The sequence below is a fragment of the Globicephala melas genome, chromosome 3, assembly GCF_963455315.2.
Source record: "Globicephala melas chromosome 3, mGloMel1.2, whole genome shotgun sequence".
Taxonomy (NCBI): domain Eukaryota; kingdom Metazoa; phylum Chordata; class Mammalia; order Artiodactyla; family Delphinidae; genus Globicephala; species Globicephala melas.
The window spans coordinates 65,887,110-65,908,619 of NC_083316.1; the positions used below are offsets into that span (position 1 = coordinate 65,887,110).

General features: G+C 35.5%; 1 protein-coding gene across 6 annotated transcripts in view; it reads left to right on the top strand.

Annotated features, from left to right (window-relative positions):
• The window catches only part of XRCC4 (X-ray repair cross complementing 4), a 372,319-nt gene that overhangs the window by 238,986 nt on the left and 111,823 nt on the right, over nt 1-21,510 (top strand). For 5 of the 6 annotated variants that reach the window (XM_030847096.2, XM_060295978.2, XM_030847081.2 and 2 more), the window contains one exon: nt 18,852-19,440. The exons of the other annotated variant lie outside the window; for it this stretch is intronic. In XM_030847096.2, coding sequence (XP_030702956.2) covers nt 18,852-18,963 — 112 coding nt within the window. In that variant the 3' untranslated portion in view covers nt 18,964-19,440. Of the gene's footprint in view, nt 1-18,851; nt 19,441-21,510 lie in introns of those variants that run through there. 6 annotated transcript variants of the gene reach the window in all.

A 21,510-nucleotide genomic window follows, 5' to 3' on the forward strand; every position in this document is an offset into this window, starting at 1 on the left:
ACAAGCAATCGATTATGTAAATAGGTAGACAGCTTTATGAAACACAGAGTAGTGACCCTTGGAGCTCAGAGAATCAATGTTGTAAAACATAGATGATTCCTGACAGCTTTTACATGGGTTTTGTTTATCTGCAACGAATCCATATATATTGAATCAACATTTAAACTATATGCAAAAGAAAACATTTGTAGTAGTTTAATACTGAGCTCACATTCTGAGGTACTGTACATGAATACTTACCCTAACAATCATTAATTAGATCTATAGGAGTTGTACGGCCACTAAACATTTTATTTTCTGTTGAAGTAAAATCCTTTGAAAAGGAGAGGATATAATGTAAACTTTATTGGCACAATCTTTACTAATAAAATGCAGCAATAGACATCTGTCCCAAAGATATTTGACTGAACACATATAATCATCACTTACCTCACCACAAGGATAATATAGCAAAGCAGCAGAAGAAGAGTTTATATTTTAACATCTCAAAGTACCCATTTTTGTATTTTCCACTACTTCAGGATGGATAGTACCATATGGCTTCCACATAAGTGAACCTGTTACCAATAAACTAGGACCAATGTGTAATTACATTTTCAGTGATTCATCTGTGAAACACCCTGGGTTATTTTACATGGAAGCATCTGGTTCACATGTGTACAGTGGTTATTCTGTGGTGATTGACATCTGTATTCTTCTAATAAAGTCCCAGTCTCCCAGATGTGAGCCATTGCCTTCTTTCTTATACAGACAAAACCTGCGTTTGAAAAATCCTTACCTCAACCCTGAATATGAACACTTCAGCCTTCTACACACACACACACACACACACACACACACACACACACCACTTGCACTGTGACTAGAACATAATGTAAATATTTCATGCAGTGTATTTCAATTGTTGAACAGATGTATGTGAGCACCTTTATCTCTTTCTATGTTTGTTTATACCATGACATCTGTTTTAGATTTTAAGGTCAAAGAGGGCAGTGACCATGTCAATTGACTATTATGCAGACAATGTCCAGTAAAGCATAATTCACTCTCAAATGTTTATTAAGTATTTGTCCATTAAGATGGTGATGTTAAGGACTTTAAGGAAAAATAGAGTTTATAATCTGACTGTAAACACCTTTTTGCGCTTTAAGAAATATTTGCTGTAAATGGCCCTGCTTTCAATTTCACACATTATAATTAACCAGGTAACACATAAAGCTATGTTTTTTTGAGCAGAATTAGTTTACTTTATGTTAGAATAATTCTGTAGTGATGCGTGATATGAGATTTCAAAGAGGCAGAGTTCAGGGCAAGTTTCATGAAGGTGTAGAATTTTAGCTGAGCCTTCAACATTAAGTAGAATGTGGGCATGTAATAATGAAGGAAAAGACATCTGAAGCAAAGGGAAAAAGGGAAAGAGGCACTGGTTAAAAGCATGGAGGAGGCCAGCAGGCCTGGGTTCAAGTCTTGCATTGGCCATTTATGAATTGTGAGAACTTGGGTGAGTTGCTCAAATATCTAAACTTTTGGTTTCCCATCTGGAAAACAGAGACCATACAGGACATAAGATTATCGTGACAATTACATGAATCAGGAGTTTAACACAGTACCTGGCATAAGGAGAACATTTAACAAGTGTTAGCTGTTCTTCTCAGTGATAGATTAGCAACTTTGAATAGACTTTCAACAGAATTTTGAATATTGAATTTGAAAAAAAACAAGACAGGGAGGGCAGCTGCAGACTGTGTTGGAAGATCTAAAACTTCCAGGTGGGATTCTTATTTGTACCAAGAAAGGTCAAGTTTCTCTTCTAAAAAAGTTATCTTTTTCTGTCTTAAATTATTCTCTTCAGTTACGTATGTGGCAGAGTGACATCAGAGCATGATTATGTATACTTGAATTAAAATATCAATATCTCAATGAATAAAAAACTTTTCAATGAGTTGTCACCTTTGTTTTTTGTCCTTTTACTTATCCTCTGCACACGAGGCTCAGAAACATTGTAATGCTCTGACTCTCCCTGAATTCTGTGAAAAAACTCTTTGCCTTATCTCCAAATTGATAATAACCATTTATTTCATGTTTAAGAAAGAGAGTTTGGCCCACACGTCAACTAGCAGACACAAAACACTTATCTTCTGTAATAGGTCAGATGACCTAATCTAATTTCCCCAAGGAAAATAAATAAAAATAGCAGTCAGTATATAATATTTATGCGGTCCACCTCTGAAGTCCAATAGCAAAACCTTTCGACTTAGAAGCAAAGTGAGGGTGGTCTTCAATGAAAAACATAAAGAATTTCTAACTATTTTCTATGTTGGTAATATTTTATTTATTTTATTTTAATGAGTACTCTCTTCACTTTCCCAGGTTTTTTTTTTCTTTTTTTAATAAATTTATTTATTTTTGGCTGCATTGTGTCTTCATTGCCGCGTGCAGGCTTTCTCTAGTTGCGGTGAGCGGGGGCCACTCTTCATTGTAGTGTGAGGGGCTTCTCATTGTGGTGGCTTCTCTTGTTGCGGAGCACAGGCTTTAGGAGCATGGGCTTCAGTAGTTGTGGCTCATGGGCTCTAGAGTGCAGGCTCAGTAGTTGTGGCACATGGGCTTAGTTGCTCCGTGGCATGTGGGATCTTACCAGACCAGGGCTCGAACCCATGTTCCCTGTATCAGCAGGCGGATTCTTAACCACTGCGCCACCAGGGAAGTCCCACTTTCCCAGGTTTTAATCACTATTTTTTTCCAGGTTTATATGTGTTGTTACTGTGTTTGTTCTTAACATAGAACTTTTATCTAAAATTAATTTAATTTCCAGGTAGTTAAAATACATATATGCTACTTTCTTCGTTGTGAGCTGTACTTTTCCCCTGAGCATTCCTAAGAGTAGGAAATTTCAGGAACTATAGTCTTATAGTCAACCATTTTCAATTAGAATTAAATAGACCTGTTGTCTTAACATTACTTAGAAAGAGTATATTTAAGGATGTTCATTGAAATGTAATTTATAACAAGTATTTAAATTATTTCTAGTATTTGTCTATGGATCAAGATTAGTTATAATTTTAAGGTAGCTCAGTGTGATGGAATACTATGAGGCCATTAAAAATGATTATGTAGACCCATAATTCTTGACAAAGAGAGGTATTCCTCAATTAATTTTTAAGAAAAATATAATAAAAAGTACTTTTCATAGTATAGTTATTTTAAAAAGACTTTGTATATATAATATCATGTATATAAATTCAAAAAAGATATACACTAAAATATCAACAGGTGAATAGACAGAGGATAATCTTTATTTTATTCTATTTTGATGAAATTTTTGAAGTCTTTGTAATAGGCATATATATTACTTTATATACCCCCAAATAAATAATTTTTTGTTGCTTGCATCTACTAGGATTGTTAACAGGATTTTAGAATTTCTATATTTGAAGTCTAAGTCTTCTTAAGAAATGATTAGGAAACTTCATTATTTCTTTTTACCAAATGTTTAAGAAGTAACAATTTCATGCTAAGGAATTTTTTTTTATTATGATTCAACACCCAAAATAAGTTAGGGAGAGAAGGTTATACAGAAAATTTAGATTCATAACTTTGGATGAAACCTAAAAGTTACACTAGTCTCTTCTATCCTGAAAATACAATACTAGAATTTTGGACCTATAAGGGAAATTCAGATGTGGAAATAGCCTTTTAACCCCATCCGACCTAAATGTTGGCTATTTGGATTGGGTTTGTCTGGATAGTGTCTATCATTATTTTAATAAAATTCTCATGAGTATAAATAAATGTTTCCCTTAAATATTCAGTGTTCTGGGCTTCCCTGGTGGCGCAGTAGTTGAGAGTCCGCCTGCCGATTCAGGGGACACGGGTTCGTGCCCCGGTCCGGGAAGATCCCACATGCCGCGGAGCGGCTGGGCCCGTGAGCCATGGCCGCTGGGCCTGTGCGTCTGGAGCCTGTGCTCCGCAACGGGAGAGGCCACAACAGTGAGAGGCCCGCGTACTGCAAAAAACAAAACAAAAAAGAAAAAAAAAAAATATTCAGTGTTCTGATACAGCAATCAATTCCATTTTCTTTATGAGAAAAGTTGCTTAAGGAAAGAAAACAGTTATTGCTATTGTGAGTAAAAATTACTTTTAATCGTTAATAATCAAGTATCTCTTCAAGAGTTATGGGAAATTACCATGTAGTAAACATCAGAATGTGTAACATGTTAATTTTTATGTGTACAACTGCAAATACAAATAAACCTTCCATAAGCACAGATGTGTTCCTGACATCTACATTTGGAAAGTAAAATATTTTTTTAATCTTATAAATCAATACTTTGTACATACTTCATCACACATGTTATATTTAATTATTCAAATACATTTTTGTTCAACTGGACTGTGAGATTTTCAAAGTCTGGGATTATGTTTTATTTGTTCATCTCAGAAGCTGGCACAGTGCCTTATACTGAGAAAATATTGCTTGAAGTAAGGAATGTATGAAAAACAGATTCTTACAATTATGTTGACCACTAGTTCTCATCATTAATACTTTCTAATAGTTTGTCTATATCATAGGCTAAATAGTCTTAGTGGAACGATCTGAGAAAATCTATTATGTATAACATTTCTAAAAAATGTATCCTGAGTTTGTTTAAAAACAAACTCTATTAAGAACAATTCTTTCCTAAGTTGTAAATCTCCTATATGTGGTTAAACTATACAAAGATAAGCATGGTTCCTGCCTTCTGGAAACTTAATACTCTTAAAAATGGAATTTTTAGGTGGTCCTTCTAGTCACTTCCAAATTTCTTAGTTATAGAAAAGTGTCCAGTGATAGATTAGGAAATGTCAAATATCTTTCTTCTTTTGCAGTATGATAAGCGGGCCTATTTTTACAGAAAGCAGTAAAAGAATGCACTGTAGACAGCAATTTAAATGAATTAAGATTTAAGATTTTCTCTGATTACCCATCCGCAGAGGCCTAGTAACATTTTGAGGGGACTTTGGAGGTTATATATATTTTAAGGGAAATTATGATCAGACTGTAGAATCTAGCTGAATATTTTCCATGCATGGTTATAGCCTGTTCAATTTTCATGGTTGTCTTTTGGGGCTGCATGTGAATTTATGGGTGACAGCTTTCCTAATTCCAAACAAGTGTTAGAATTTCTTGGTTTAACATTTAATTTCTGTTTATGGTTTCTGATTTTTGAAATCTGATTCTTTTTCTTCATTGGTCATTGAAGGTGAGATTGTTGGTGGTAATTCCGTGTTGCTAACAGGGGTCACGTTTCTTCTCAGAATAAAGGATGTTTGGAGATGAAGATTTTATTTCACTTCTGACTTTTACTTGCATTAGTAATGAAAGTGTGATTGCTTCTTACTGTTGTTGTTTCTCAATAACCAGATAGAAGAGGTTTAAATTAACTAACACTCCTAAAGCTTAAGTAATAATAATAATAACTTAATGAAACTTAAGTTAATAGAAAATCCAACTACCTAGATCCTTCTAGTAGTTGGATTCTGAGTGCGTGTTTATTTAGAAGTTGACCAGCATTTGCTAGTGAGGCTTTTAGCCATGAGGATTGAAACACCATTCATTTAACCATAGATCTCCCTTCCCAAACATTCCAGTGAAGTGGAGTATAACTAAACTAATGGTATTGTGTGAACTTGTAAGCATATAAATTTATAAACATCCAAAACTACTTGGAAAAGTAAATAAGTTACTTCATGATGGAAAGTGAGCTAACTAGTGGCCAGCAAAAGTTGTCAGAAATTAAAATTTCCTTGCTGAAGTATAAATTTTATGTGATTGTATTTCTAAAAATCTATATAGTTGCCCTTCTGATCTGGAATGGTTTTTATTCTGTGTAAATTGTATATGAAACTAGCTATAGCTTTTTCATACTCAGCTCTTAGAGAAAAAAGGCAAACACCCTCAATAAGACACTTCTTAGTCAGTTTCAGTGCACATAGTTCATTATTCTAGGAATTGTGCCAGATTCTGAAAGAAACGGTAATTCTAAATCATAGTCCTTGTTCTCTGATTGCTTACAATATAAGTGACAAAGATGTGCAGAATTAAAGTCTGAGGTTGATATTCCTTCCTTTGAGAAGTGGTTTCTATATCCCCTCCCCTTGTATCTAGGTGGGCTTTTGACTCTTTTGTAAACAGTAGAATGCAGGAGAAGTGATGCTCTGTGATTTGCAGAGAGGCTAAGTCAACAAAGGCACCTCATGCTTACAGCCCTAAGCTTTCATGTAAAAAGTCTGACTATCCTAGGCTGCCAGGCTGTAAGGAAGCCAAGCCACTGAAGAGTCTCCAGGAGCCAGTCCTACTCTTTCAAGGTTCCCAGCCAAGCACCAGATATGAGTGAATGAGCTTTTCAGAGGATTCCAGCTCCCAGCCATCATGTCAGCCCCAGTTTTTCTGGTATCCCCAGTTAAGGCCCGGATACCATGGCACAATGACAAACCATCCTCACTGTGCCCTGTGAGATTCATGGAAAGTATGAACATAATAAAATTGTCATTGTTTTGTGCCACTAAGTTTAGGGTCGTTTATTACACAGCAATAGGTATAGGAACAAAGAGCTGCTTGATTTAAGATGTACTATGGGAGAATAGGAGATAATTAATTCCTCTGCCTAGGAGGGTTTCCCAGAAGCAGTGACATCTGAACTTGGCTTTTAATGATGAGTAGGAGCCTGCTAAGTAAAGAAGGCAGGAGAAAGAGTCCTCAAGCTGAGGGAACTGTATGGAAAAGAATGGCAATGAAGACAGAATGATGCATTTGGTGGATGACAAGAAGTTTGGTGTGGAAGAGCATTGGATAGCTAGAACCAGAAAGGCAGACATGAAGCTAGAAATTTTGTGATTTTTTTTTTTTTTTTTTTTTTTTTGCTATGCCAAGGGAGTTTCAACTACAGCCTTGTAGGAGTACAAAGTAATGATCAGACTTGTGTTGTAGAAAGCATTTGCAGCAGTTGGAAGATGGGCTGAAGGAGAAAACAATAAAAGGCAAGGAGAAATGTCAATAATTGTACAGTTCAGATGGCAGATGATCAAAGCTGAGATATATAGCCTTCTTATAGTAGCAAAATAAGATCAGTTAGGTAACAGTGGTTATTTAAATTGCTGATCAGTTATTTACTGAATGTGTCTGTTCCAGCCTTAATAATTAAGTGCTACAGCCAGTCCTGCATTTTGGCAAATCAAACCAATGCCTTTACAAGACACTGATCTCATTACATTTGTTAATTATAGTTCAGTGCCATGTAAAAGCTTCCTCCACTATGAATTTTGGAGAATTATGACTAAATAATATTATTTTTAAGACATAGATTGCAATGGGACATTTAAACGAATGAGAACAAACTGTACCAGTTAATACACTAATGGAACCATATGTAGCACTTACTCTACTTCCTCAAAATAAACATTAGTTCAGTAAAAAATCTTGAAAAAAATGGTAATTTATGTAATCATAAAGATATCACAATGAGAAAGGTATATAGTGCACTTAGTAAAGATAGTTATCTAGACATAACACACAACTGCAGTCAACATCTTTTTGTGTAGATTGGATTGCAGCTTAGCAGTGACATTTGAACTTTTATTGAAATCATAAAACCATACATGTAATAAACTTTTCCAGGGCAAAAAGTTTAGATCTTTCTCCAGTCATTCTGAGCATATAGACTGAATCCTCCATGGCTTATACTGCCTTATCTCACAGTGACTTGCCACCAGTTGTGAGGTATAGTGATTTGTTTTAAAAACATTCTATACAACTTGGTTTTACTTTACACTTTGGTTATATTTTTAAAGTCAACTGAAAAATCTAATCTTTTTAATTCAAAATCAAAATCCACAGAATTTTGTAGATTGTTTCCATCTGCCTTCTTGCAGTGCTCTGACTCCTTTCTGGCATGTTTCTTTAAGACAGAACATCTCCCAGAATTTGAGCAGAGACTGTCTTTACATTTGCCAATAATACCACATTGAGTTAGTATGCTTTGTGAAGAGATGTTTTTTGTTTGTTCATTTTAGGTATCAGTTATATGATACTCATTTTATCTAAAAGTTCTGTGATGGTGGTGGCGTTACAAAGTAGTCTGTCTTCTTTAAAATGTCTGACTGCCACATGGTCCTTGGTCGCCCATTCCATGAAAAGCTAGGAAAATATTCAGGAAGGATTTGGGGCAGACTGACACTCAACACATCAAAAGGGAAAGAGACAGGTAGGCCACAGCACAGGATGGCACTGATGAGAGGTTTGCTGCTTTGCGAGCCAAGGAATTAATTAGAGTGGGTAGTTTTGAGAACACTAAGAATCAAGTCCACTAGCAAGGACTAAAATAATGGAAAAATCTGTTAATTAAAATAGAAACTGAATTCTCTTACTATAAAACAAAAGACAGTGGAGCTTTAAGAGAGAGAGAGAGAGAGAGAGAGAAGGCAAGGGAGGAGAAGGAGAAGCCTAACAAAGCAGAGTATTTATTTGCCGGGAAACTACATTCATTCTTATTTATTTACAGGTCAAAAAAAAAATTACCAGTGAAAAAATTCACCAAGTATTTCCCTGAAGAGAAAAAGCAAGTGCTTTTCAAGTGTTAAGAAGGAGGTTTACTGGTGGTTAGGCTAATTAAGGATCAAAACTCCATTCTGAATAGGACAGAATGAGTCCATACATCAGTACGTAATTAGGTTAAAAAAAAAATCCCATTGTTTATTGGTCCAGAATAAGTGTGAGCAATTGAGCAATTGTTTAGGTTCAGTTTGGGTCTGGTGTATGAAGGTCACTGAAAGTGCGTGGTCTGGACACACTACAATAATTTGCAGGACCAGTGTAAAATGAAAATGCAGAGCCCTTTTGTTCAAAATTATTAAGAATTTCAAGACAGTGACAACAGAACATTAAAGCAGGGATGAGGCCCCTCTAAGCTTGTGGCCTTGGGTGACTGACAGCACAGTAACACACCCATGAAGGTAGCATTGTCTGTGGAGCCTCACTCGTTAGAGCTGTCATAGTGAAACAGTCTCTGTGTTATCCCCTAGACAAGGGTTGCAGTTAGTGTATGTTCAGGGGAGCTCAGCCGCTCAGGGTTACCTCTGCCTTGGACCGTTTGTTTGTTCACTTTATATCCCAAGCATCTTGCACAGTCTCTGACCCTCGGTAAGCACTCAGTAAATAGTAGACACGGTAGGTGATGGATGATGTAGTTGACAGCCTATCTCAATGATTCTGGTTCAGTTCTTCTCTAGATAAGAAGGCCCAGTGTGGATTCTTTTGAGTTTCAGGTCATATTGCACAGACTTTGCAGATGCCTCCTCCAGCCAGCTTGAAGGTTTCTTTTAACTCTGGGCCTTGTGGGTCCTGCTCTTACTCAAAGCCTGTTTCTCTGTTAAGTGATCCTGAAACATTTAAACTGATAGATTACAGTTGAGCCCTAACCAAGTTAAGCCTGGAGCAGTAGGCAGAATACTGCGTTCCCCACCCCCTGCCACCAAAAAAAGGATGTCAAAGTCTTAATTCCTGGAACCTGAGACTATGTTAGAGCACATGGCAAAGGGACATTAAGGTTGCAGATGGATTAAAGTTACTAATTAGCTGACCATAAAAGTAGCTAAATTATCCTAGATTATCCGGGTGGGTGCATTGTATCACAAAGGAAGAGAGAGGCAGAAGGAGAGTCAGAGAAAGATGTGACAAAGGAAGCCGGCTCAGAGTGATGTGATGTGAGAAGGTGTCCACCTGCCATTGCTGGCTTTGAAGATAGAGGATGGGAGTAGCCTCTGGAAGTTTCTCCGCTAGAGCTTCCAGAGAGGAGCACAGCTCTGCCAACACCTGCATTTTAGCCCAGTGAGATGTGGGTCAGATTGCCGACCTCCAGAACTGTAAGATAATGAATTTGTGTTGTTTTAAGCTGCTATGTTATGGTAATTTGTTACAGCAGCAGCAGGAAACCAACAGCTGGTTCCACATTGTGATGAAACTATCACTCCTGGTTCCTGGTTCATTAGAAGTCACTAACCTCCATGGCTGGGTATTATTTTCTGCCCATGTTTTTTACACTTCTCTTGGTAGCCTGAAGTAGAGTTCTTTTTTTTTTTTTTTTCTGTGTTTTTATTTTCCTTCATTGGACCACTACATTTTTGGGTGCAGGCTAGTAGGTATTATATTCTCAGGAAAGCAAGCAATGCAGGCTGTTCTAGAAACACTTGTTTCTTGGGATATTAGTAATTGAGAGATAGAAAAGAGGCTTTGACTGCCAAATTCATTTGTAAAACTGAGGATAAACAAGCTATTTTTTTCTTAAAGCACTTTAAAAAGATATAATCTGTGTATAAATTGTTTTTTTAATCTCAACAGTTTAAGAGACTATCCAGCAAAAATTATCCCTGGCCTTCAGCCAAAACTCCTGTCTCCAGAGTCGGCCATTGCTGGTTTCTTGTGAATCCTTCCAGAGATATTCTGATATTCTATATACATATAAATGCACACATACACACACACATATAAATTTGTACATATATTTATGTGTGTGTGTGTGTGTGTGTGTATATATATATATATACACTCTAATTTTCTACACACACTCTCCTGCACCTTGCTTTTGTTTTACTTAATAATTTAACAAGTTTATGGAATGACTTTAATAGCTTTAAATATATAATATGCACATGAAACACTTAGAGGACTTAATGGAGAAAAATAAATACTTTCCAAACATTTTAGACTGCAGATTTTATTTTTTAGAGTGCCTCATGGAATTACTTTTTCAGACACACTGCACAGCACCAAGTTACCTTTCTCTGCAGTAGAAATAAGAATTAGTGACTCCCATATACTGCTATAGTAAGAAGGGTATGGATTTCGGAGTGAGGGAAACCTAGGCTAATACCCTGGCTTCACTGTTGACTTGCCTGCCTCCTCACGTTCATGTTTACTGGCGTGTGGCTTTGGGCAGGTTGCTTAACTTTATTGAGGCTTCTTGTTAATACTGTCTACTTCATTCATTCAATCATTTGTTCATTAATTAATACATGCAATCATTGGAACGTTTATGAGCCAGGTCGTATAAAGCAGAGTCATTCTACTTGAGAAGCTTCTAATCTAGTGAGGGAGGCTTCATTTGTAGCACACCAAGTAGCAAAGAGCAATGGCCTATCTTAAAAATAAAGTTGTGGAAAATAATTTTTTATTAAGATGACAGTTTTCTGCTTTTATGCGCACAGATCACCAGTAGCAAATGCCACCTATACCGTTTCAAAACTTGTAAGGGATGCGGGAAGTTTAACATAGGGTTTTTCAGGTATTGAGTTTTTAAAGCATGTATGGGCTTTGATATTGCTGATCTAATGAATTACCACAGTAATGTTATTTATCTAAATAAAGTAGAGTAAGAATGACAAAATCTTCCAATTTATTATTATGAAATTCCTACATAAATTCTGGCATCCTTGTGGATTATGGACATATTGATCCTAATGTTTGTAACTTTAAATGTTAACTTGGATAGAACTAGAGAATCTTATTTTCAAACCCATAATATGAATATTTTACAGGGAAATTTTATAATTATTCTTTCCCAATATCTATAAAGCATGTAAGTGCATTTTAACATTGTATATTTACTCTTCATAATTCTCTATTCTATGTTTTATTCAAAATTACTTATTTCAAAAGCCTATTTCTATTTTATTCTTGTTCTTGATAAAGTTAAACAGCAAAAGAATAGTCATTAAAAAAAAATTAGGAATTTAGTTGAAAATAACTAACACAATTTATTTATATGCCATTTTGGTTACCAGAAAGAAAGTTTCAACTTCTTTTCATTTTCTCAGACTAGTGAAATGCTGTCTAGGCCTATTGAATTCCAGACAATGTTTAGAATTCACTTGTTTACTGAATCCTGCTGACTTCAGTCTGTTAATTTATTTAGGAGATGCTTTTGGTTTTTATATGGTCAACTAGAAATGTGTAGCTATTTTCCCATTTATTCAAAGTTCAAATATTTTTTTAAATACTAAAATTTAATTTGAAAATACAATGGTAATGTTGGTGATGTCAAATCTTTAAGCCCATTATTTATAACTTTTCCATTTAAAAGGTGTTTCTCTAATTGAGTTTGTTCCATAATGAGAACTCTGTTAAGGCCAGTGCGATAGCTGTCTAGTTATTTAATAGTAACAAGCACATAATACTCTGACTTGGCTGTTTTTGTGGTCATTTTGATGAAGGTTTGATTTGTTACATCCTAAAAAACAAACCATTAGATATTTGGCTTTTATTATTACCAAATAATGTATGTCTCAACCAATGTTCAGGTCTGTTTCTCTCCTAATACATTGCCCTTACCTCATCTCTCATCTTCATCTCTTGCCACACATCTGACCTCTACCCCAGTCCCAGGGGAAAGTCAGAGGTGAGGTGGATAGATGCCAGGGAAGTTGCTAGTAAAACAAAGCTCTCTTTCTCTCTCTCTTTTTGTCTCTATCTGTCTCTGTCTCTCTCTCCCACTCTGTCTCTCTATCTATCTATATACATATATATATATAAAATATATTTTATCCTAATGTGAGAGAAAGAGCTACTTAAAAATGCTCTGCTTTGGTGGCCAGGCAGGAGTTGACCATTGACCATTTTGCTAGATTTTTGCTCTGACGGCTGCAGTCCAAGGGTTTAAGACTTTCTTCCTCCCAAAGAAAACATTCCCTGTTCTTCTTGTCTGTAACGAATCACAAGCATAGCAGCATCCTTCCAGCTTATTCTTCTCAGCTCCAGATAATTCTTAGTGGGTGAAAATAATTTACCTAACATGCGTTTACAGATTCAGCAGTCAAAGTTGTATAGAAAGCCAGCATTTGGGTGGCAAATGGGAGTAGCACAAGCTGTGGGCACACAAAATAAACTTGGTTCTTGGCTGCCACAACAACTCTCTTCCCTGGTTCTCCCCATATCTCTTGAATCGTTCTATTTCAGTCTCCTTTTATTCATTTCTCTCTCTTTCCATCTGCCCCTGTAATTTTAACATTTCCCAGGATTCTATATTAAACGTTTTTTCTCTGGTAGACTCTCTCTGGGAGTTTCTTCAACTCATTTGAAGATCTCTTCAACTCATTTGTCTTTAGTGGCCAGTAGTAATGGTAGTGACTGCTATCTCTGTACATGTAGTCCAGTCATCTCTCCTGAGCTCTACATCTATACAAGCATTTACCTACTCAACATCTATCTCCATTTAGATATCCTGCGGTCACTTCAGAGTCACCCGTTATATCTGAAATGGAACCCTTTATGCATAGTACTCAACCTGCCCCTTCTGTAAAACCATCTTCACAGTTGCCAAAGTTACAAGACTCAGAAATCTGAGAGCATTGTCTTGGAAGAGCAAATAAGATCCAGAACTATTATGTACATACACAGATACACACACACACACACACACACATCAGTGTTCAAAGAGTAATATTATATAGTTTTGCATGTTTTTGACTTTAAGTAAATAGAATCGTATTGTGTATTATTTTGTGCCTTGCTTTTTTGTTTGTTTGTTTGTGTTTTTGTTTTTTGTGGTACGTGGGCCTGTCACTGCTGTGGTCTCTCCCGTTGCGGGGCACAGGCTCCGGACGTGCAGGCTCAGTGGCCATGGCTCACGGGCCCAGCCGCTCTGCAGCATGTGGGATCTTCCCGGACCGGGGCACGAACCCGTGTCCCCTGCATCGGCAGGCGGACTCTCAGCCACTGTGCCACCAGCGAAGCCCTGTGCCTTGCTTTTTTGCTCACCATCATGTTTGAGATTCGTGCATGTGTGTAGCTGCATCATAGTCCATGGTGTGAAAATTCCATAATTTACTTGCCCATCCTGTGGAGAGACATTTGGGTAGTTTTCAGTTTTTCACTATTATAAATAATGCACCTGTGAACATTTGTGCACATATCTCCTGACACACATATGCAAATATTTCCTGGAGTATGTAACTAGAAGTGGAATTCCTAGTTATAAGTACATAAATCTTCATGTACATGGACAGTTATTGCCAAATTGTTATCTAAAGTAGTTTCAAATGTTTATACTCCAGCCAGTAGTAATTCATCTTGTCATTTCATGTTCTCTGTGATCTTTGCTATTGTTGGACATTTTCATTTTTGCTAATCTGGTATAAAATACTTCATACTGGTTTTTATTTGCACTTTCTTGGTTTCTAATGAAGTTGAGCTAATTATCATATGCTTATTTGCCCTCACTGTTCCCTCTTCTTGGAAGTTCCTGAAGTCTTTGGCATATATTTTTTAATAATGTTGGGGTTTTAAAAATCGTTTGTAGGAATTCTTTAGATAATCCTTTGTTAGTAGCATATGTTGCAGTATTTCCTCTCAGTTTGGGACTTGTCTTTTCACTGTCTTTAAGATGTCTATTGATGAATAGGAGTACTTACTTCTAATCCTTCTAATGTAATTGAATTTATCTATCTTTACCTTTATGGTTTCACTTTCCGCCTTAAAAAAACTTTCTATCCTAAGATCCTAAAGAAATTCTCCTCCATTTTCTTCTAAATGCTTTAAAATTTTGCCTTTTCTCATTTAAATGTTTAATTCACCTGGAATTGAATTGTATGTGTAGGTAGAGATATAGTTAAGCCACATACAAATTGACTTTTGGTTTTTGACTTTAGAACCATTGTTTGTGTCATAGTCAAAGGAAAATGATTTTTCAAGTGTCACAGTGCCATCAATCATTACACCTTTTCCTGGACCTCTCAGTCTGCTCAGACTGGCACCTTGACATTTTTCAGAAATATTATTTTCAGAATATGTTATAAAATGCAAGTAATTCACTCCAAACAATACTAATGATTCTCATTTAAATAAGAAAAGGTTGATACTCCAGCCATGGTAATACCAATATTAAACGTGGCTGAGAAAATGTCTTTACAAAATGAGCCAATAACTGGAAATAATCATTTTAAAAGATGCTGATAATTTAACTCTCAGTAAGTTAGAAGTCAATCATTCATTCTAACATTTTAGAGAAACTTTCCCAGGGTGAGATATTTCTTTTGACAAATCTAACTTCTGATCTACACTATTTACTGTTAATTAGATTGTGGTAATGCAATTTTGATTCAAGTTATAGAGTGTGTGTGTGTGTGTGTGTGTGTGTGTGTGTGTGTTTTAATGCAGTGTGAAATCAAGTAATAAAACATAAAACTCTCTGCAAATTATCGAGACTATAAGCCATTTTTTAGTAAGGCTGTCATCTGGAGAAGTTTCATTTATTCACTTTATTTGAAAAATCCTTATACTTTAGCCTTTAACTCTACAAAGACAATTTCTTATTCTCTCATTAACCTTTCCTTTTTAATTCACCTTTTTTCATTTATTCCACAGGTATTTATTGAGAGCCTGTATTTTGCAAAGTAGTCTATTTGAGTATAACTGTCTCAGAATTTAGGGACTGAAAGAACTTCCAAGATCATTTATAGTAACCTTAACTTTCTACAGCTTAAATCAAGACAGAGATCCAGAAAGGTGCTGCCACCTGACCAAAATCTTAATGTTGTGAAGCATAAATAAAGATTGCCTAACCTTGGATTCAGGATTCTTCCTTTTGAACTATGTTGTCCATAAAAACTATCTAAAAGTCTACTTGAATCCTATATACTGATGTAATATTTATAGAAATTCCTAAAGGGATATATCACTGTGAACAAATTATATTACACAGTCATTGCCTTAAAGCTACTTATAAAATGTTTAGGGTGAAAAAACATATTTGAAAAAAATTAGAGAAAGTAAAAAGCTTAGCTGAAAGATTCCTTAGGGCAGAAATTATGTGTTACCTTTATCACATTTGTTGTATTTCCCTAACACAATGACCTGATCATAGTACATACTTAAATATTGATTAAAGGCAAAACTAGTATTGAAATATTGGGTGCAGACATTCGGTACTTTAAATGATTAGAGAAAATGAAAATCAGCTTCAATGTGGAAAGTTTAAAAAAAATGGAAAAAAAAAAAGTCTTCATGGAAGATTTAGAATTTATAGTGGTCCATAACTAGTGGTTGTAACTTAGTTAGAAAGAGAGGAACTCCCAAGTTTCAAGTTGCTTCTTTAGCTCACTTTCTATTAAGACTTCAGGTACAGGTTTCTGAGTTATTTGCTTTCAAATTTCACGTCTAAGCGTGAATGCTTGGAATAAGCATGCTCGTGAAAAAATAATATGATAAATATACTAAGATATAGGTATAAGGTTATTGATCATTGTGCTGTTTATAAGAGCATTAAGAAATGGAACCAACCCAAATAGTCATCAGTGTATTCTTAGTATAAACAAATTAAAATTAATGAGTATAGATCTAAATATATTTTTCAACATGCAAAGACATTTCTAATATATTTTAGAGTAAAGACATCAAGCTGCAAAATTATATATATAATCTCATATTTGTAAAAAATAAGACATGAAAATACAAATGATATAAAGTAGGATGATGGACATTTTAACTTTCTTCATGTTTTTCAGGAGTTTTATAAAGTCTTACAATAAACATTTATTACTTATAAAAATGATTAAACTATTTTTTTGGTTGTGGGGAGAGTTTTAAATTTACTCTGTTGACTTACCACAGATATGAAAGCTGTAGAACAATGATCTCCATTCATGGAACAGCTTTCATTGAACACCTATTATGTACTAGACACTAAGAACAAAAGAGTCAAAATCTATATCTTAGGCTCCCCATGACTTTAGAAAAAGATGGGAATCTTAAATGGAGAACCAGGGATCTATTCCCTTCAGACTTGTCACTTCAGAGTGGTCCTTTTGTCATATGCTGATTTTTTTTTAACTAAATTGATCACTCTTTGTGTTCTGGTTGTACAGTGTCTAGATGACGAATGAAATTACAGAGGTTTTTCCATATCTGGCTTTTTAATTGAAATAATTCAATTCTGTCTTTTGCTAGGAGGAGAAAAAGCAATTCTAAGATGTATAATGTGTTTTGAGTTGACATTGAAACTTATACATGTAATAATTATACTTCTGTACTGTATCATTTTCTCCTTCTATGGAATATATTTTTAGATATTTAATTACATGTTACAGTAATTATGTCAGTATTTATTGTTAATTTTAGCATTGAAACTCCGAGAGGGTAGTACTTGTCATCTTGACAATGCATTAATGCATAGCACCTCCGCATTCCTGTGAGGGTTATGTTATCTGAACTTGGCTTGCTCAGGATAAGACAGAACATGTCCCAGGCCTAGTAGCAGCCAACCATGGTTAATTGTATGCAGTCATGAGGCCAAGGAGGACCCTGTGGTGGATTCATTTTTAATAATCTGTGCAACTAAGTATGGGTGCAGGCTTTTGGAAGTACTCATAATCTAAACATAACATTTGGGGATCTTTAGTTGATTAGTCTTTTAAATTAAAGAAACTATTAGCAGGAGCTCTTTTGTAATTTATGCAATATTAGGAGCTAATAATAATATTTTCCAAATGTTTTGTGGGAATTTACAAGCACTTTCATTTATAACATCTCATTTAATCTTTAGACCACCTCTGAGGTGAGAGAACAGAAGTCCGGTTAGGTTAAATGACTTGCCTAAAGTCACATGGCTAATAAGAAATAGACCTAGATTTAAACCCTATGTGTCCTGACTTCAAGTCCTATTCTTTTTGTGTGTGTGTGTGGCTGTGTTGGGTCTTCATCCCTGCGCGCAGGCTTTCTCTAGTTGCGTCGAGCAGAGACTACTCTTCGTTGTGGTGCACAGGCGGTGCATTGCGGTGGCTTCTCTTGTTGCAGAGCATGGGCTCTAGGCGCATGGGCTTCAGTAGTTGTGGCATGCGGGCTCAGTAGTTGTGGCTCACGGACTCTAGAGCACAGGCTCAGTAGTTGTGGCACACGGGCTTAGTCGTTCCACGGCATGTGGGGTCTTCCCAGACCAGGGATCAAACCCGTGTCCCCTGCATTGGCAGGTGGTTTCTTAACCACTGACCCACCAGGGAGGTCCCTCAAGTCCTATTCTTTTTTAGCTGTACCAAACTGCTATGATGCTTCTGCCTTTGTAGTTGGAAATATGGGCATTTTACTGAGTATTACTGGGTTGATTCAGACCAGGTTTATACAAGGGTATAAATATACATTCCTAGGGTCTTCTTCTGACTGAGCTCTGTTACCCTCCAGCTCACCAGTTTTGAAACACCAATTATCCGTTAGTGATCATGCCTTTTATCCTAGGACTCAGAGAACATTTACATAAATATAGAGATCAGTCCATTGATGTAGTAACTACAGTACTGAAACTGAATAAATTTACTTACTAAATGAAGATATGTAGATTCAGTAAAAGAATGGACCAACAGCATTTCATCAGCAACTGCTAAAAACGTGAAGTCATTATATACACACTTACAATCAAATGACCACTAAAAGTAATTTATGTGATAGAACTTCCCGCTGTTGAGATTCAAATGAATGTTAATAGTTAGAACTTAAGGGAGCCGAAGGAAAGTGTAAATTGTGATGGAATTATTAAAGAAATGGCTTGAGAAATCTTCAGTATCTTGGCATAAAAGTACAGCACAGAGGATATTTTATTTCTTGACCTTAATTATGAATATTGTTGTAGGCCCTTGAATTTTCGTTAGCTCAGAATAGAGGCAGATTAATTCTAAAGCAGTTAAAGAAATTAAATGCCTTTCATCTCTCTTTATGTTAATGCAGCAGTTTGGAAGCAGGGTTTAACTTTTATTTCACTTATGTATCTCTTAATTTTCTTTTACTCTGTATGTAGTTTTTCAAAATAAAATTGTCTTGATTTTTCTTTTTACTCCAGGCTTGATCCTCCACTACCTGAGATGCTGAAAAAGGATCACAGCCCAGCTGAAAACATGTCTTTAGAAACTCTAAGAAACAGTAGTCCAGGAGACCTCTTTGATGAGATTTAATTGTCTCAAAAAGTACTTTGATGTTCACAAGACTGTGTTTTCTATTCATTTCCTTAAATGACAAAAGAAAAATTTCAACTCAGCAGCAGCTCTTAGTGTGCTTTACAATGTAATTACATACACACTGAGCTGAAACCATTATGCAAAATGGATTACACATGTATATGAAGATATGATTTGATGACAGTAGTGCATTATTCTAAACTATTCATTCAGCATGCCTAGAATTAGATAAAATCTCAGACCTTTTTGTTGCAAAGGTCACATTTACCTTATTCAGTTCACACATATTATATGTAGTAGCTATCTATTCTGTCTCAGAAGATTTTGAAAATAGGACAAAGAAAATGTCTACAAATTCTTTTTTGAATAGTCATATTCTGAACACTGATGTTTGAGCATTTTAATTTGTGGAATGATGTGTAAAATCTATTTTTAGTTTGTACACAAACAACCTGAAAATCTGATGATAAAACTTTTGATTGAAGATTTTGTGTCCTTAATAAAAGATGTTATTTAGTTAAACTTTTTCCTGCAATATAGTAACAGGTCTTTATAGAGTATATATTAATATAAATGTAACCCTGTTTTGTATCAAAGAGTGTTTTTCAGAGATTGTTGATAAAAGGTTTATCTTATAGGTACAAGGGCCCTCTTTGAAGACAAGGACCTTTTCATATCCACTTATCTATCCCCATTTACATCTGGCACAGATTTGTTTTTTAAATATTCATCATTTCTACTTCCTGACCTCTCATTCACTTCTATTCAGCTGAACATCCATTCCCTCCATGCCACTCAAGTTAACAGTGACCACCATGTTGCTAGTTGGTCCTTTCTCAGTCCTCATTTTACTAAGCCTCTCAGGGAAACATTTGACAGCCAATCACTTCTCCTTAAGAAACATTTTCTTCACTTGACTTTTGCAGTAACATATGCTGTTTGTATTTCTCTTCCATTCTGGCCACTAATTTTTTAGACTTCTTGGCTGAGTCCTTCTCCTTGTCCAACAGTTAAAAGTTTCAGTGTCCTGGGCTTAATCTTTAGACTTTTCTTTTCATTACTTACATTGTCTCCCTAGATTATCTGTGGTTTTAAATACCATCTATATGCTAATATCTCCAAACTTTAAATACTTCCCTTTCTTCTCTTCCCTTCCCTCCTCTCCCTCTCTCTCTTTCTTTCTCTCTCTCTCCCCAACTCCCCCCTCCCCCCCACCCCCGTTTCTCTGTCTCCCTATAGAAAGTAAGCCCCATCATAGCAGAGGCATGGCCCTCTGGTTTATCTCTCTACCTTCCAGTACCTAGGACAGGGCTGGATTCATAGAGACTTAGTAAGTGTTTGTTGAAGGAATAAATGCATGTCTATCACGTAGTAGCCCCTCAAATCATCTAGTTTCTTTAAGTTACTAGATCACTTTGAAAAGAAACTCATTAAAAGATTGAAATTTAGCTTGATGATTTGATACAAAGAAATAGTTGTTCAGAAAGCTCAACTACCTTTTGTGATTAATTATAAATAAATATACATAATGTTTACACATAGGCTTGACTACAGAGAGAGAATGAGGAGGAAATTATACATTATTGTTTATATCAGAAATAGGATTTTATTAAGTCAATAGAACAACAAAATATTTTAAATAGAAATTTTACTGCATTTTTATTTCTATACTAGCTTCCATTTAAGAGGAAAAATTTTAATTAAATGTAAATATAAATATGTGAAATATAATTATAAAATTCTACTCAGTCACCTAGGAAATGCACTATAATAATGAATTAATATAATCCAAGATTTACCTTGGATCTTTCCAAGGAGATTGTGTACATAAAGTACCAGAATCTCAAGATAATGCTACCACATATGAATAGACCACAAATGACTAACCAAAATTAGCATACATCAGTGTATATATGTATGTATATATGTATATGTTATATATATGTATATATATATATTTTTTTTAAGTGAAAGAGAAGAAGAAGAAAACAGAATTTTGGCTGTTAACTCACTAGTGGTGAGAAAGGGATACATGGAAAGTGTTTCCTAAGTAATCATAACAAGAGAATCTATAAAGTTCATGGTACAGTTGATCCTTGAACAGCATAGGTTTGAACTATGCAGGTCCACTTATAAGCGGATTTTTTTCAATAGTAAATAATATTGTACTACACAATCTGCAGTTGGTTGAGTCTTCAGATGCAGAATTACAGATATGGAGGATCTGAAGATATGGAGGAGCCACAGATAAGAAGAGCTGACTATAAATTACACTCAGATTTTCGACTATCTGAAGGGTCAGCACCCCTATCCCCCATGTTTTTCAGGGGTCAGTTGTATTTTTTCAGGGCAGTGGATCTTTTCAACCACTGCTATGTGTCAGATTAATTCAGCTGGTTAGAACAGAACAGAATAAGCCCATAATCGTAGTTTCCTCTTTTCTATCTCTTGTGGTTTTAAAGTTCTTGTCCTCTATAGACAGATATCTATAGATTTGGTTAAGATGTCCAGATTCTATCATTCCATGCCATGATTTTTTTCCCA